The following is a 17969-nucleotide window of genomic DNA, read 5'->3' on the forward strand; positions in this document are numbered from 1 at the left end:
CATATTATACAAGTACCACATACAGTATAATGTAAGATATAATATTTATATTAATGTAGATTTTATATTGTCACTAAATTTTGTGGAATATGTTGTAGCCATTTAACTGATGCAACAATACACATTCTACTCTGTTATCACGACTGTTGAGATTTGAGAAATTACACAAATTGTCACAACCAACCAACATGCACTGTGGTAAGACAGAAATGGAGAAGGTGAATTTATTCTCACTTAAGACACAGCTGGAAGATGGATTTTAGTGTTTGCTAAATGAGCTGTAATCATTTATCAGTGTAGACTGCCACTATAATCAGTCTAACAGGATTTTTCTTAAATCCTTATATTATACGTTTCACTTTGTAAATGCTGTAAAAGATGTGAGCCATGCTAAGCTCCCCACACCATTCACTAGACATCCAGATTTGAAATGATCTCCATGTGGCAATTGTAGTCTTTAAAATTCAAGGCATCATTCACTTTACATGAAAAAAAAAACTTAGTTACACTTACCTGCAAATTCACATTTCTTCATAAAGCATAAAAGAAACCATTATGATAATTTATGTAATTAACAATCATTCACCAAGTCATTGTAGGCAATTTCTTAACAGAATTAAACAATTTAGTTTAATAACTTTCTCTTTTCTGTTAATCCCCTCTCTATCCCTGTCATGTCAACAGCCTCCTTCAGATCCCCACCTATTACCAGCTAACTATTTTAATAACAGTCATTTCAACCAGTTAATTAAGGGAATTAGCATTTAAGTGACCTGGTCAGTTCTATGATTGAAATACTGAGGTCTATCCACGTTGTTTTGGTCTCAAATAAACACATTATGTCTCTACAATTTACAATCCACAAATATTTCAACTACCTTCATATTTTGTCAACAGGCCTGTTTAAAATGAATCAATATGACATTTTATCATTGAACTCATCTAAGCTCATCTAAATAAAGAATAAATGTTTTAAAGTGATAGAGAGTTACATCATTCAGGATGTTATTAATAACATGACTCCATAAATAATAAGAGATCTTTGGCACTTTTTTGTTGCTCTCCATCTTTCCTCCACCAACTAATAAGAACAATAATTTTTAAAACTCATACAAATATTCAAATATTTATTTTGTAGTGCTGTTGCAGGACTCCATTCTTCAGTTCTGTAGGATTTGTAAAAGGGCCCAGAGAGCATATTGACTCACCTCAGTATCTCTAGTTTACAGTGAGGATTCTTCAGCCCAGCAGACAGTCGCTTCACTCCAGAATCTTGTAGCTTATTGTGACTCAGGTCCAGATGGGTGAGATTAGAAGACCCTGAGCTGAGGATCTCAGCTAGAACCAAGCAGTGTTGCTCAGTTAGACCACACTTATTCATCCTAAATGAAAATTAACAGGTTAGAGGAGCTCAAACATATGTACCTGTGAACAGACCATGTTAAGGGAAACTTTAAACTTTTAAACCTTAATCCTAACCCCACCCAAACCCTAAACCTAATGTCAATCCTAACCTCACCCAAACCCTAAGTCTAACCTTAACCGATAGTAAACCTGTGTTTGATAGCGCACTTAGTGCTGACCGACAGTAAAACCGGTGTCTGTTATGTGTGGGAGAAAATTTGGGGAGAAAAAAGAAAGTACAAAATGGACTCAAAACTGCAACGTTCTGAGCAAAGGGCAGTGATTTATGTCGCTGAGTCACTGCAGCGCACTGCCCTCCTGTAGAAATGGCAAGTTTCGTAGACTAATGTGGTGGTTTCAAAATAGGAACCATGCGGGATGACGGCGTGCTTCGGTGGCTCAGCAATAAAAGCCGCTGCCCACTGCTCAGAACGTTGCACGTTCAAATCTGTTTTGTACGTTTGTTTCCTTCCAAATTAAGGTTTTTAGCCCCCCGAGTGGGCATTTGCATCTCAAAACTGCAGAAAAACGTACCCAACTGTACGTATTCGTGGCTCTGCAAAAATGTGCTCAGAGGTATGTACATCCCATGAGATCAGATTGTTGTTTATTTTATTTTATTTTTTTTTATCACATCAGCTCTTGTAAGTGAAGTATTTTTTTCCCTAAAATGATGCCATGCCCACACATACACCTAGTAATGCTTAGCATATCACACCATTTGCACTGTTGTAATGACTTAATCTCAAGGTTCCAAGAAGACAAAGACATTTCAGGAACATTTTGACTGGTCAAGATAAGTAGAAAGGAGAGAAGTCCTAGCAAATGTTGAAATCAAGCCGGACTAATCATGGGTCTATAGGTCTTCCTTCATGCTTTAGTTAGTGCTCCATATTTAGACAACGACTTCTCCACTTTGTTGATTTCTCTCAGAAATGTAAACTATTAATTAATTATTGACAGATTAAGAAAGTTCTCTATTTTTTAAGTAAATCATTTGTGATAGGATAAGTAAATATATAGCGTTGTGATCATTCTTACAGTTTTTACTGTTTGTTGTAGTAATCATTTATGTCCGCTAGATCAGGTTGAAAACCTCAGTCAGTGTCAGTGAGACTATATAACAATAAGACTTTTGCTTTTTGAAGCTGAGGAACAACAATCTGTTGACTGAGATGTGGCCAAATCAAGTTTCCTTAATATACAAATCAAGGTAAATCAAAACACTAACTTAAGTGTCTTCACTTTGCAGTGTGAATCCTCCAGTAGAGGAGAGAACTGCTTCACTCCTGAGACTCCTAGTTTCTTCTCACTCAGATCCAGCTCTTTCAGGAGTAAGGGGTTTTTTCCTAGAACTTTAGTCAGATACTCACATGCTTTCTCTGCAACATCACTCTTCAACAACCTACAGAGAGAGGAAGAGTATGTTTATGTAAATAACCATTTATTAATTATATCTGAGAGAGTCATCAGACCAGATAACAGGGAATAAAAATTGTTATATACATAACCTTACACACTTTCATCCAATTATGAAAAAGTAAAATAAAATATTTTTTTTCTAAAATACAGATATAATCTCAAATATACTTTTTGTTATTAAAAATGTGGACAGTGATCTGACTTTTTTCTTTATTTTAAAATCTGTTCTTCACATTCTATCACCACAGGGTCACAAGTTGTTATTAATTACAAGTTATTAATAAATTATTAATTACTCATCATCACTCATCATCTAAGCCACGTATCCTAATTAGAGTTGTGGGGGGTGCTGGAGCCTATCCCAGCGCTCATAGGGCGAAAGGCAGAGGACAAAGCCGGACAGGTCGCCAGTCCACCGAAGGACAGACACACAGAGAAACACACTCACACACACATTCACACCTAGGGCAATTTAGTGTCTCCAATTCACCTAACCTGCATGTCTTCGGACTCTGGGAGGAAAGCGGAGCGCCCAGACGAAACCCACGCAGACATGGGGAGAACATGCAAACTCCTATTTTATTTTATCTTATTTTATTTATAATTTGTGTAATAAAACTCTCTTACCTCAGGGTATGAAGTTTATATTTTTTGTCATTAAGTAAACTGTAGAATTGAGTGAGCAGCTCCACTCCAGAGTCTCCAGGGTCATTCCCCCTCAGGTCCAGCTCTACCAGATGTGAGGGATTTGATTTCAGAGCTGAAGCCAGAGCAGCATATCCTTCTCCTGTCATACTGCAGTCTGAAAGTCTAGAGAAGGGAGAGAACCTCTTTTTGCTCTTTTCATTTCAATAGTTTACATATTTTTTATTTTAAAAGCTGCTGATTAATCTGAATAACACATTATGGACATGTGAGTCTTCCAAAGATTTTAAAACTACATGCCCTCATTATAAAAGTCAAAAACCTTCTCTCTTCATTTGCCTCAGTCTTTTACCATTTCTCAAACAGAGACATCATATGTCATCAAGTTCAAGTTCATTTGTATAGTGCTTTTTTGCAATCAAAAATTGTCTCAAAGCAGTTTTACAAAGATACGTGCCTAAACCCCAAGTGAGCAAGTTAAACACAACAGTGACAAGGTAAAACTCCCTAAGGGAATAGGAGGAAGAACCATCTGTGTCATCAGGGCTCTAACAAAGAGCACAATTAATAGTCAATAAAACAAATCCCTTGTTTCCTGATGAATATTAAAATGAAACTGCAGATTTTTTGAGTAATTATCTGATGGCATTTCGACTCTATAACTCACTCCAGTTTTGGCAGTTTACAGTGTGCTTTTTCGTATGTTTTCATGGTGATAGCAAAGAAATGCTGAACCTACTTGAAGCGAGGACCAATCCATTTTCAATATGTTCATCCTACAGTTGTAAAACAGGGGTCCACACATGCCCAAAGTGACCCCTGAAATTTTTTTTTTTTTTTTGATAAACACCCCAACTTATTAAACATTACTTCACCTCTTTTATTAATGTACTGTGCTTGGCCCTTTTGACCTTAAGTTATGCTATACCCAAAAACACACAAAAATGATAAGAATAGGGTACCCAAAATTTAACAGAGCCCAGCAAATTTTGTTGCTTTTCTCCGATCCTATCTCTGTGAGGCACTATTCTCTGCTATGACAACCTTCAAATCACAGTGGGATGGCATTTTAGGACCAGAATCGATTTTAAGCGGATTTTAAGTCATGATGTGTCAAGAATAAAGTGGTAATATATTGAGGAAAAATAATACAGTAGTCCCCCCTTATCTGAGGGGGATTTGTTCCAAGACCCCTCAGAGGTACCTGAAACCCTAGACAATACTGAACTCGATGTTTTCTCCTATACATAGGCTACATGCTAAAGTCTAATGTATTAATTAAGCACAATAAGAGATTAACAACAATAGCTAAATCATAACTGCATGGATGGGAGATTAGTTCTTGCCGTACATTTTAGCAACCGCAGCATACGATTTTTTTTCTTTCTATATCAAGTCGAGAATTTTTACCTTTCCACTTAATGGAGGCACATGGGCTACTAAGTGACTAACTGTGGGTAGAGTGTACAGCGTGGATATGCTGGATGATTGGCATCATCACGCTACTCAGAACAGCACACAATTTAAAACTTAGGAATTGTTTATTTCTGGAATTTTTCATTTAATATTTTTGAACCGCGATTAAGATTAGATTAGAATAAACTTTGTCGTTGTGCAGAGTACAGGTACAAAGCCAATGAAATGCAGTGAAACAGTGAGAAACTGGAACTGCGGAAAGCGAATCCGTAGATAAGGAAGGTTTATTGTACTGTTATCAGCCATAAGTATGTGCTAGTGCAGAGAACAGGTGCACTTCATTTCCTACAACTCCCTATGGTTTCCAGCACCCATGAATCTTTGTCTGAGGACCTGCACTTGAATTACCATCGGTCTGGTCACCAAGTCTTACAAATCTCACTTTGACACGAAGGCTGAAAAAAATAGTGTCACCTATCCGCCCATATACCCACATTTCTGACCTTTTTCTTCTAATATTGTGAGTTTTTTTCTTGTAACATTAAAACTTTGTTCTTGAAATATTCTGACTCAGGATATTATTACTTTTGTCTCTGATTTTTTTCTTGAAATCTTGGGTTTCCTTAAAAAGTGGCCTTAGAACACTGAAGGTTTATAATGCACACTGCATTGATACGCAACATAAATAAATTATTGTTGTGTTGGTCTATGGTACTTCACAAAATATATATATACACTAAAACAGGTCTAAAATATTGAACTATCCAGTTAAACAGCCAAATTCACACTCTGGAAATAAATGCTTACATTAGTATGCATGTTTGAGCCAGAACAGATCTCCTTGTTGCAGGCCTCAACAAACACATTGCACTTAAAGTTCTGATTCATGTATGCAGTTCAATGATACCATATCTCCGTTCAGTTATGTTTAGTGAAACTTCACAAAAATTTAAATATTTATAATATAAATATCTGATATGACTAATTTGTCAATGTTTCATAAATCAAAAACATTGAACTTGTCAAGAGGACGGCTAAAAGCAAACAGCATTAGGAAAGCCCTGAACCTACAGTATGTACCAGGAATTTTGGTTACCCTGTAAAATGAAATTAGAAATATATACTTCAACACTGGAAACACATGGTATCCTTTGTTGAAAACTGCAAAGTTCTCATCAAACAGGTCTATTATAGCAAATATCCCTTAGAAAGATAACAGACATAGAACATGTGACCAGCACAATTATAACTTCTAGGAAAACACCTTAACCACACAGTTAAAAATAGAACACTTGAGTTTGCCTGAGAAACCCAATATTAACTATTCTGTATCACTAAGAATCATCATTTTCCAAGTAAAGACATGGAAAATGTGGAAACACTAACTTCAATTTCTTCATTGTGCAGTGTGAATCCTCCAGTAGAGCACAGAACTGCTTCACTCCTGAGTCTCCTGGTTTCTTCTCACTCAGATCCAGCTCTGTCAGGAGTAAGGGGTTTTTACCTAGGACTTTAGTCAGATAATCACAGGCTTTCTCTGCAGCATCACTCTTCAACAACCTGCAGAGAGAGGAAGAGTATGTTTATGTTAATAGTCATTTATTAACTGTCTGCTGGTACAATCTCCCTACAGGGATACAGACTGCAGAGAAAACAATATGTAATACATATAACTTCACCTAATTACAAAAAACACAAATCAATAAAAAACAGATAAATATCTCAAAACTACCTTTCAGCAATAAAACATGCTGACAGTGCTTTGGCTTTTTTTCTGTATTGTGAAAAATGAAGTACAATGTTCTTCTTTCCTTCTTTCTTCACATTTTCTTCCTTTCTTTTTTCTTATCTGTTGCTCACGTTTTGTAACCACATGGTCATGAGTTGTAAATTATTAATTTTGTTTATGATTTTGTTTAAATTCTCTCACCTCAATGTCTTAAGTTTACATTTTGGATCATTAAGTAAATTATAGAAATCAATGAGAAGTTTTGCTCCAGAGTCTCCAGGGTCATTTCCTCTCAAATCCAGCTCTACCAGGTGTGAGGGATTTGATTTCAGAGCTGAGGCCAGAGCAGAATATCCTTCTCCTGTTATACTACAGTCTGAAAGTCTAGAGAAGGAGAGAACTTCTTTTTGTTGTTTCACATTCAATCATTCACAAAATATTTATTTTAAAAGCTGCAGATTAATTGATAACTATTTTAAGGAATATGACATTATATCATCTGAAAAACAGCAGTTCAAATATATGTGTGTTTTGATGATTTTTAAAAGCAAATTCTCTGATTTTAAAAGAGTAAAAGTTTGTCTCTGTATTCTACTCTGTTCTTTAACATTTTCTCAGACAGAGACATCCTGAGACGTCCTCATCAAGTTCAAATTCATTTGAACAGCCAATAAAACAAACCTCTTTGAAATGATGAATATTAAAACTACATTGTAGATTTCTTAGATGATGCTAATTATCTGATAGCCATTTTACTCACTCCAGTCTCTCCAGTTTACAGTTTAGATTCTCCAGTAGAGCTGAGATGTGCTTCACTCCTGAGTCTCCTAGTTTATTCCCACTCAGATTCAGCTCTATCAGGTGTGAGGGGTTTGATGTGAGAGCTGAAATCAGCGCATCACAGCCTTCTTCTGTGATGCTGCTGTTATTAAGCCTGTGGAAATAGAGCAGAGAGAGAATGGAAAAGTCCCTCATGTCATTGATAAAGTGTCAAACTCCTGTGCCTGAAAGAGTGTTTTTTTTTTCATGATCAAAAGCATTGTAATCTGGATCAGTCCAGTATGCAATGTATATCTGGCCAGAGAGAGAGAGAAAGAGAGAGAGTTTTACTCTAGTACATTTTTAACAGATTGTGTGTGTCCTTTGATGGACTTTGACAGATCTCTCAAAGTTATTAGCTGATATCAGCTCTAGTAACTGCAAACGCTTTTTTTCTGTATGCTCATTCAGCATGTTTTATTTTGATAACAAAGAAACGATGAATCTCCTGAAGCCTGGCTGAAGGTTGGACCATTCCATTTTCAACATGTTCAAGCTGCAGTTCTCCAACTGGGAACATGACAGAGTGCAAGATAACTGATGTTACAGTTAAGACAGATGAACAGATGGTCCTCTACTGCAATTGATCACTGAAAATCTCTTTTGCAGAGTAAGGGTTCCAGAATATCAAAACTATGTTCTTGAAATATTATGATTTGCTTCTCAATATATTATGACTTTTTCTCATAATGTTACAGTATGACTTTATTTTTGAAGTCTTAGATTTTCCTTAAAATGTTGCCATACAACATCACTGAATCAAAGTGTTGGGTGAGACTGAAAGTTGGAAATGACATGAGAGTTTGCCTCCTCTTTCATCACGCAAAGACTAGACTCCCTTTGCAGTACAAAGCAGTTCCATCCCTCCCATTAAAATGTATAGCCTGCTGCTAAGTTGTGGTACTAATAGCTATGTCTTTAATAAATGAATGTTATTTCACCCCATGTAGTTGAGGGCCAACGTGCTACATGCTGTCCACTCCATCTGACCATTACTCATTGTTCTCTTGTAAGGAAAAAACAACTAAAAATGGGCCCATGACATCACAGATCACTGCTTAGGCTGCCATTCACTTACAATGGCCTAAAACACTGAAATACCCCTAAAAGAGCCAAATTCATTTTCTGGGAATAAATGCTTGTATCAATATGTATGTTTGAGCCAGAAGTGATTTCACCTTTGCCAGCCCCAACATACACACATACATATTGCACTTTAAAAAAGAAACTAGATTCACACACGAAATTCATGTTTAAACTAAGCTGAACTACAATGGTTCACTGAGATCATATCTTTGTTCAGTGATGTCTGGTGAAAACTGACAAGATCTAAAAATTTGAAAGTGTTACAATGTTGTGTGACAATACATTAATCTTTCATAAATCAAAAACAATGAACTTGACAGAAGCAAAGCTAAAAAAAAACGAACAAACAAACAAAAAAAACAACTTCAGCAAGGTCTGAGCTATCAACATAAACCAAGCATTTTGGTTCACCCTGTAAAGTAAAAATATGCATTCCAACACCGGGAAAATATAGTGTTCTGTATTGACAACTGCAAAGTTCTCATCAAACAGTTCTATTTCAGCAGTGTCACTGATTCACAAATGTCTCATAGAGAGATGTCAAAAAACAGAACATGTGACCAGCAAAGTTGTACGTTCAAGTAAAACACCTTAATCACTTTGGAAAGAAAAAAGAAAATAAAAAACACTTGAGTTTGACTGAGACCTGCTATATTAGTTATTCTCTAATACTACAATGTCACTCTCAAAGCAGACGCATGAAAAACATGGAAACACTCACTTCAGTTTCTTCACTTTGCAGAGTGAATTCTCCAGTAGAGCACAGAACTGCTTCACTCCTGAGTCTCCTGGTTTCTTCTCACTCAGATCCAGCTCTGTCAGGAGTAAGGGGTTTTCACCTAGAACTTCAGTCAGATAATCACAGGCTTTCTCTGCAGCATCACTCTTCAGCAACCTGCAGAGAGAGGAAGAGTATGTTTATGTTAAAAACAATTCAATGTCTTGTCTGCTTCTACAATCTTCCTACAAGGCTCAGAGGTGGGGGATATAAAAAGGTTAAAAAGAGAGTTTTTATTGTACTTTCAGAAAGTGCTAAGTATATGCATTTTTAATGCATATGAGGCTTAGCTGAATATCTGAATATCTGTACAAAAGCTGACATTTTGTCAACTAAAGCCTGTGGAAACATGAACTTTCTGCTGTTCTCTCAGGACGTCAGATAGGCAAAGATAAACTCAAGGCAGCACTCCATGTGACCTGGATTAAAGTCTAGATTAAAGCTTCTCTGGTTTGCTCTGTTAGACTGTTGGGGCTGTTGTTTTTTGGTCACCACACACACAAGTAGTATTTTGATTGTTTTTATTTCTAAACTGTTCATTTGTCTATCTGCCAGCTTGCGTGTGTGTGGGTGTGTGGTGGTGTATGTGTGGTGAGCCCACCAAGTCTTCGGTGTGAATCTCAAGTGTTGTATGATGGTTTTCATATTAACTATGTGTGGTTTTATAGAAGCAAGGTGAGGGAATAAAAGCCTATAATTATGTAGGAATAACAAATTAGATTTTTCTGAGCAACCTAATAAATCTGCTTGTACATCTGTACTTCACCATATAGTTTATATGGAAGCATTTTTTTAAAATAAAAAATGTAGCCAGGGTTTTCACCTTGCCATCAGGGTAAGGTCACTTCCTCTGCCAAAATGCAGACAGACAGACAGACAGACAGATAGATAGATAGATAGATAGATAGATAGATAGATAGATAGATAGATAGATAGATAGATAGATAGATAGATAGATAAATAGATAGATAGATAGTTTCATTTCTTCATAAAAAGTCCACAGCACAGTATTACGATTATATGTGTTTGACAAAATGTTGTTACTTTAGTCTCTCCAGTTTACAGGCTGGATCCTTCAGTAAATCAGACAGCAGCTTCACTCCTGATGGTCCAGGGTCATTCCCTCTCAGATCCAGCTCTACCAGGTGTGAGGGGTTTGATTTCAGAGCTGAGGCCAGATCAGCATACCCATCCCCTGTTATACTACAGTCAGAAAGTCTAGAGAAAGAATATAAATTTGTCAGTTTGGATCTAAGACCAGGATAACAAGAAAGTATATTACTCCAAAATAAAACTCTATTTAAATGATACAGTAATAAAATACTATGTAAAGCGCAAGTTTATATCATCTGTACAACTGTGTGTGTAGGTCTCTGTGCTAAAGCCACATACGTCTCACTGGCTGTCACTTGAGAACCATTTTGACCACAGAATTATCCTTGATTTAAAAGACAATTTTCTGTCTTTTAAATGAAAATTACTGTTTTTGCATGAAAGTTACATACTGATTCTTTCTGATGGTTGGAAAATCAGTGATTTCGCAACTGGGGCTTTCTCATACCCAGCAGCTAATGCTATTCTGAGTCCACAACTGTCAAGGTTGAAGTATTTGCTAAACACCAGCCAGTTTCACATCATTTCATATTGGTAAGAAATTGTGAGACTTAACAATATTCTGATGTATATAACAAGGGTGTAGGTTTGGTCTAAACACTGGAAGGGATGCAAGGAAGGGATTTGTTGATCAAAATTATTGCTAGGGACAATTCAGTAGTTGCTGGATATTGGTACGGGCAGGTCCCTACCGTCCCTACCAAATTCTACACCCTTGTTGCATAATATGTCACACCATGTGGACAAATAAACATATAAAAAGGTGGGTAGAAAATCGTTTCCATGAACTAATCAGACATCAAGTTTTATTGTACTGTACTTGCATCACTATCCCATATTAACAATATATGCATGAAAAAAGTTAACCAGTAAAGTTCAAATGGATATTCTGACACCAGCATTTGGGGAGTTGTTTTGTCCTGTGAAATTGTTAGTTTTTCATTATTTCACCTAGTTTAACACAAAGACATCAAAATAGTTGATATGCTTGATAAATTCAACATTAAGAAGCTTAAGTTGACATATTAAATCACCAATATCATAAACAGTTCAATCAATTTTGTCGCTGAACTCAGGGCACAATTCTCCTTTGGAGAGTAAGTTAATTCACTGCCTAACAGGGCAGAAGTGAATTCTACATCTGGAAATTATGGTTAGAATATGCCAAGTCTTCAATGTGCCAAGCGACCAGAGATTCAAAGAAACACAACAGACAGTGTCCTGCTGAGTGAGTGTGTTAGCAATCGTTCCTCTCAGCGTTTAATTTTCTATCGCTGCTATTCTTATATGACTTTTGTCATGCTAAGCAAGTTGTAGTAAGAAAACACACGGTGATGTGGAAGGTGAACTTGTGGCTAATCCTACCTCAGGGTCTCCAGTTTACATTGTGGATTTTTCAGTTGGGAAGCAAGAAACTGCACTCCTGAATCTTGTATTTTATTCTTGCTCAGGTCCAGCTCTCTCAGACTGGATGAGTTTGAGCTGAGGACTGTGGTAAGAGTTAAACAGCTCTCCTTTGTTAGATCACAGTCGTCCAGTCTGAAATTAAAATAATGTGAGACATATAGTTATCATTTTGCCACATACCAAACATAATACTTTAATCAAGTCTGTACTGACATCACACCAATATGATCTGCTTATTCACTATCATGTCAAACACTATATGAGATATGCACTAATAAAGAAGTGATTTGCCTGTGTATAATGACAAGAAATGAACTTTGCACTTCATGGTTTATTGGAAACACTTGGTAATAATCCACAATAACAATTCTGTTACTCCTACACAACATTATGTAAAAAGCAGTGTCAGTAGCTTTATAATTATTTTAAGAAGTCTCAGAAATCTCTTCTTTATTATTTATTCAGAGCATATTAGTTAGTAATGTGTTTATGTATGGCATATGATGAATAAATTAACCCCTTAGGGCTATGACATATATCAAGGAGAAGTTACATATAATAATTTATTTATACAAAAGGGAACTGAAAAGAGAATATGCTTCTCTTTTTCCCCTGCATCATGATATATTAAAATATAGTTTGAAATGCTTTTTTAAACACAGAGATAACACAACCATATACTGCATGAAACCTAAATTTACCCAAGAATGTCTTAAACAGATGCTTGAGATGATATTTACATTATACCAATTCATTTATATGTAGCTTTGTATTTCACTTTGTGTTCAATGTTTCACATATTTTTATTTAACATTGTTACGTGCGGCGCATTTGTGTGTGGTTGCATCTTGTTCGCGTCTTGTGTTTTCTCTCTCTCTCTCTCTCTCTCTACCCTCTCCTATCACCTGACGCAGGGATCCAGCGGTGGCGCGAACAGCTGCCACTCCCCACCTGGCCTGGTGTTGCGTCCCACCTCCGTGTTCCCAGCCAGCCAACCAAAGATGGGGTGCCCCTCATCGGATGGCCAACCGGAGATAGGGCGCGGAAATTTAAAGATGCCGGTTTTTAACTGTTGGTAGATTTCGGTCTCGTTGCGTTCGCTCGTGTGCTCTCTTTCGTGTTATAATTGCTAGCTGTGTATCGTGTTTGACTTTTGGTTATTGTTTGACTATGGTTTTGGATTACGGATTGGTTTTGGTTGCTTTCGATTGGCGTGGGGAGAAGAACAGGTAAGAAGGGGATCCCCGCGCTAGGAGTTAACTGTGTATAGGGGTTAGGTTAGAGGCGGGTGGCACTATCGTATGTTTTGTTTTGTAGGCAGTGAGTGTAGTTAGGTTTATTTTGGCTCTGCCACCTTTTTTTGTTTCTCGTAGTTGAGTGTGTGTTTTCCGTAGGCAGTTAGGGTGGTTTCTGTTATATTTCGTTCATTCCTTTGGCACCGTCTGTAGTTCTCTCCCCTCTCCGTGTTCATGTGTAAATATTTCTGTATATATATATATATTCTTGTAAATATTCCTTTGTTCACTTTGTAAATATCTTTAATACATTGCACTTTATTTATTGTACATTGCTCCCGTGTCCGTGTGTTTTTCCCCTCGCACCGTCCCAATCCGACACTGGTGGTGGGTTTCTTTATGCTACGTCCCTGCATCATACCCCTAGACTCAACTCACCATCTGGGACGTAACAAACATACACATTCCAGTGTAAAAGTTGAGCAATCATTAAGACAGCACATTGTATTACTCAGGTGTGTGGGCAACAGATTGTACTTACAAAGCTTTTGTGGCTGCTTTGACCACTGGCAGGAGTCTCTTAAGACACTCATCTGACCTGATGAACTTTTTAAGGTCAAACACCTCCATCTGCTCCTCTGATGTCAGTAACACAAAGACCAGAGCTGACCACTGAGCAGGTGAGAGCTGGGCACTAGAGAGACTTCCAGAGCTCAGGTGGTTTTGGATCTCCTCCACTAGAGATTTGTCATTTAGTTCATTCAGACAGTGGAACAGATTGATGGATCTCTCTGCAGAGGGATTCTCGTTGAGCTTGTCCTTGATGTATCTGACTATTTCTTCCTTGCCCTCTGAGCTGCCTCCTGTCTGTGTCAGTAAACCCTGTAAGAGCCTCTGATTGGACTCCAGTGAGAGACCAAGAAGGAAGCGGAGAAAAAGGTCAAGGTGTCCACTCTCACTCTCCAAAGCCTTATCCACTGCTTTCTTGAGCAATCCAGTCACTGTGTTACTTTCATTCTCCAGTGACGTGTCCTGGTCAGCAAAAACATTTTTTTGGTGTTTGTCAATAGACATGTATGCATACAAAGCGGCAATAAACTCCTGAATACTCAGATGCACAAAGCAGAACACAGTAGCAAGAAACACCCCAGAGTCCTCTTTAAAGATCTGTGTGCACATTCCTGAGTACACAGATGCATCATTCACAGTAATGCCACACTCTGTTAGGTCGCTTTCAGTGAAAATCAGATTGTTTCTTAACAGGTTTTGAAAAGCCAGACGTCCCAGAGCCAGAATGCTCTTTTCATCCCACTGTGTGTCCAAATAATATTTCTCCCCATACTTCTCAGTCTTTTGTCTGGTCTGAAAGATCAGAAAGTGCGAGTACATTTGTGTTAGTGTCTTTAAGATTTGCTGTTTGTCAGTACTGTCTGATTCTTGAGTTTGCAGTTTGTCAGTGGTGTCTGTTTCTTCCAATATTCTTTCAAGAACAGTGGCTGAGATCCAACAGAAGACTGGGATGTGGCACATGATGTAGAGGCTCCGTGATTGTTTCATGTGTGAGATGACTCTGTCAGCCAGTTTCTCATCAGTGATTCTCTTTCTGAAGTACTCCTCTCACTGTGTGTCATTAAACCCGCGTATCTCGGCCACCTGGTCAATACAGTCAGGAGGGATGTGACTGGCTGCTGCAGGTCTGGTAGTTATCCATATGAGAGCAGAGGGAAGCAGATTTCCCTTGATGAGGTTTGTCAGAAGAACATCCACTGAGGTTGGTGCAGTTATGTCAGACCAGATCTCATTTTTCTTGAACTCCAGAGGATGTCGACATTCATCCAGGCCATCAAAGACAAACAGGACTTTGTACTTCTTATTCTTGGTAAGCATCAGTCCTCTGGTCTCTGGGAAAAATTGATGAAGAATGTCCATAAAACTGTATTTTTCCTTCTTCAAGTTCAGCTCCCGGAAAGGAAGTGGAAAAATCAACTCGATGTCCTGATTTGCATTTCCTTTTGCCCAGTCCAGAATGAACTTCTGCACAGAGATTGATTTTCCAATGCCAGCAACTCCCTTTGTAAGCACAGTTCTGATGTTTTTTTCTTGTCCAGGTAATGGTTTAAAGATATTGTTGCACTCAATCAGTTTCTCTTCTGTTTCTAGACTCCCAGATGCTTTCTCAATATGTCTCACTTCATGCTCTTTATTGACTTCACCACTTCCGCCCTCTGTGTAAATCTTTTCCAGTAGTTTAGAGCTCCCTTGCTTTGCTATTCCTTCAAACACACTTTCATACTTCCTCTTCAGATTTGATTTAAGCTCACGCTGACACATCTCAATTGGACCTAATAAATATGTTGAAAATCAATATGTTAAGTTGAGCATTACCGCTGTATATGGAGTACATATGCATTATCTCCTACCCCACTGTGAGGCAGAGACACGATACACGATACACTGAGCCAATAATTGATAGTACAATCTGTGAAATAGTCTGAGAAATATTATAAGCAAGAGATTGAATATAAAACACCTAAAACAATTATTTTGTTATTTGAGTTGAAGAAATCCCATTTCTGGTCTCTGACTAAATGTTAAACAGATTTCTTACATTTCTCTAGAGTATCTGCGAGGTCATTGTGGTTCATCTTCTTCAGAAAGTGCAGTGTGATGTTCAGAGCCCCCTCTCTGGCTCTGTAGTTGTCATCTGCTTCCCTGTCAGAGTATTTTATCTTTTCTTTTTTCAGAAATTTCTTAAACCTGTCCAGCTCACGCTTCATAAATACCATTACTTTTTTCTCAAGTTCCTTTGACAAAACACAGGGAGAAAAAAAGCAAAGGAACAAACAGGAGTTATAAAATCCAGCAACTTCGTTCATATCATTAAGGGTGATCACTTTCGCCTTAATATTGCAACCAGCTGAAAGAGAGTGAAAGGCTAAGAGGTATATTCATATGAAATAGTTTTAGTCTTACAAGGAAGGTGTAGAATAGATCTTCATGAAACTTCTTCTTGAGAGCATGATTTTTCATGCGTTCACATTCCTCGAACACAAAGCTGTGTTCCTTCATAAGCTTTCTGGAGAGTAGAATGAATAATATTTTACACTGTGTGGTGATATGCAAAAATACTGAGGTATTAGAGAAGCTAAAATCAGGTACTCATATTAAGCAATGAAAGTTTTTACTTAATGAGGTTTCTGATTCTGGACTACTGATATCTATTTGTTAATCTCATTCAAAAATGAAAGTTATATATTCATTTTGTTTCTGACTGATTAAGAAAGTTATTTCAATTTTTTAAGTTAATCAGTTTTGTTAGGGTAAGTAAATATATAGCCCTGTGATCAGTATAACAATATTTACTGTTTGTTGTGGTGATAATTTATTTCTGTTTCTACATTTCATACTTCAGTATAACCCTGTGATCCAGATAGTTCTCAGTATCTGTGTGTGTAGTGTGTCTCTCTATGAAGAAAGAACTTAAGGAATTTGGGTTTGGAAAGACTAGGGAACAATATAGACACACAATAATCTTTGTAAAGTGGGAGAGAAAGAGACTCAGAGCTGACTTCTCAGGTACAAGTGAGGATCTTGGGCTTTCACCTCCAGTTTTCTGAAGCTTTTTACATACTTAAATAATTAAAATGTCTGCCAAGCAGAGACCAGTTTAAACCTTACTTTCCATGTGTGGTTTGATGGGTAACAAGAGGGTGGTTTAGAGTTATGCAACCATTGTTACATCCTTTGTTACACTGTTCCAACCCTGCCCAAGGTACATTTTGTTACAACAGCAATAAAATTATTATAATTATTACTTCAATACTACTACTACTTGGTGTAATTATTGACTCCAGTCTTTCATTTGAAGCTCATGTAGATAGTATTACCAGGATAGCCTTCTTTCATCTTAGAAATATTAACAGGATAAGAAATGTATTGTCATTTCAAGATGCTGAAAAATTGGTTCATGCTTTCATTACCTCTAGGTTAGACTACTGTAATGCCTTACTGTCTGGCTGTTCTAATAGGTGTATAAATAAGCTACACTTAGTTCAAAATGCAGCAGCCAGAGTTCTTATTAGAACCAAAAGATATGATCATATCACCCCTACCTTATCCACACTGCACTGGCTCCCAGTCAAATCTCGTATTGATTATAAAATCTTACTATTAACATATAGAGCACTAAATGGTCTTGCGCCACAGTACCTGCGCGAACTCCTGGTCTTTTATGATCCACCACGCCTACTTAGGTCAAAAGGTGCAGGCTATTTGTTGGTACCTCGAGTTGTGATGGCTACAGCAGGGGGCAGAGCCTTCTCTTACAGAGCCCCACAGTTATGGAACAGCCTCCCAATTAATGTTCAAGACTCAGACACAGTCTCTATGTTTAAGTCAAGGCTGAAAACTTATCTGTTTAGCCAAGCCTTTTGCTAACAGCTCTTTACTAGGCAAAGGAGCAGATCTGGAGGGTTCTTGGACATAGAATGTTTGGTGACCTGGGATGTTTGGATGCTGTCGCCCCCCCCCCACTCTAACATGTTCACTCAGGTTTGTTGACGGTGGAATGGGTGGCTGCCTTGTGTCCCAGAGTGCCATCATGCCCGTGTTATCTTCTAGCTCTCCCTTTTAACTATGCTGTAATAGCTAGTCTTGCTGGAGTCTCTGCCTGCATTCGGCACATGATGTATATTTTCCCTTAACCATTAGGCCTATGTGGAAATGAACATCTAACAATCGCTCTCTCTCTCTCTCTCTCTCTCTCTCTTCTTTCTCTCTCTCTCTCTCTCTCTCTCTCTCTGTCGAGCCACACATGCTACTTGCCACACATGCTACTCCTGAGATACCAGTGGTTCTGACTCCTCCCGCCCTGTGGACCAATCCATCCTGGTTATCATCTTTCATCCCCCTGTCA

At 37.7% G+C, this 17969-nt stretch overlaps 1 protein-coding gene across 1 annotated transcript in view; it reads right to left on the reverse strand.

Annotated features, from left to right (window-relative positions):
* Positions 1-17969, reverse strand: part of LOC115820156 (uncharacterized) — a gene marked incomplete at its 3' end in the record, with an annotated part of 129339 nt that overhangs the window by 57589 nt on the left and 53781 nt on the right. Inside the window, 7 exon segments of the mRNA XM_030783642.1 lie at positions 1209-1382; positions 2636-2809; positions 3454-3636; positions 6274-6447; positions 6818-7000; positions 7377-7550; positions 11778-11951. Coding sequence (XP_030639502.1) covers positions 1209-1382; positions 2636-2809; positions 3454-3636; positions 6274-6447; positions 6818-7000; positions 7377-7550; positions 11778-11951 — 1236 coding nt within the window.

This window comes from Chanos chanos, chromosome 1 (assembly GCF_902362185.1).
Source record: "Chanos chanos chromosome 1, fChaCha1.1, whole genome shotgun sequence".
NCBI classification, from domain to species: domain Eukaryota; kingdom Metazoa; phylum Chordata; class Actinopteri; order Gonorynchiformes; family Chanidae; genus Chanos; species Chanos chanos.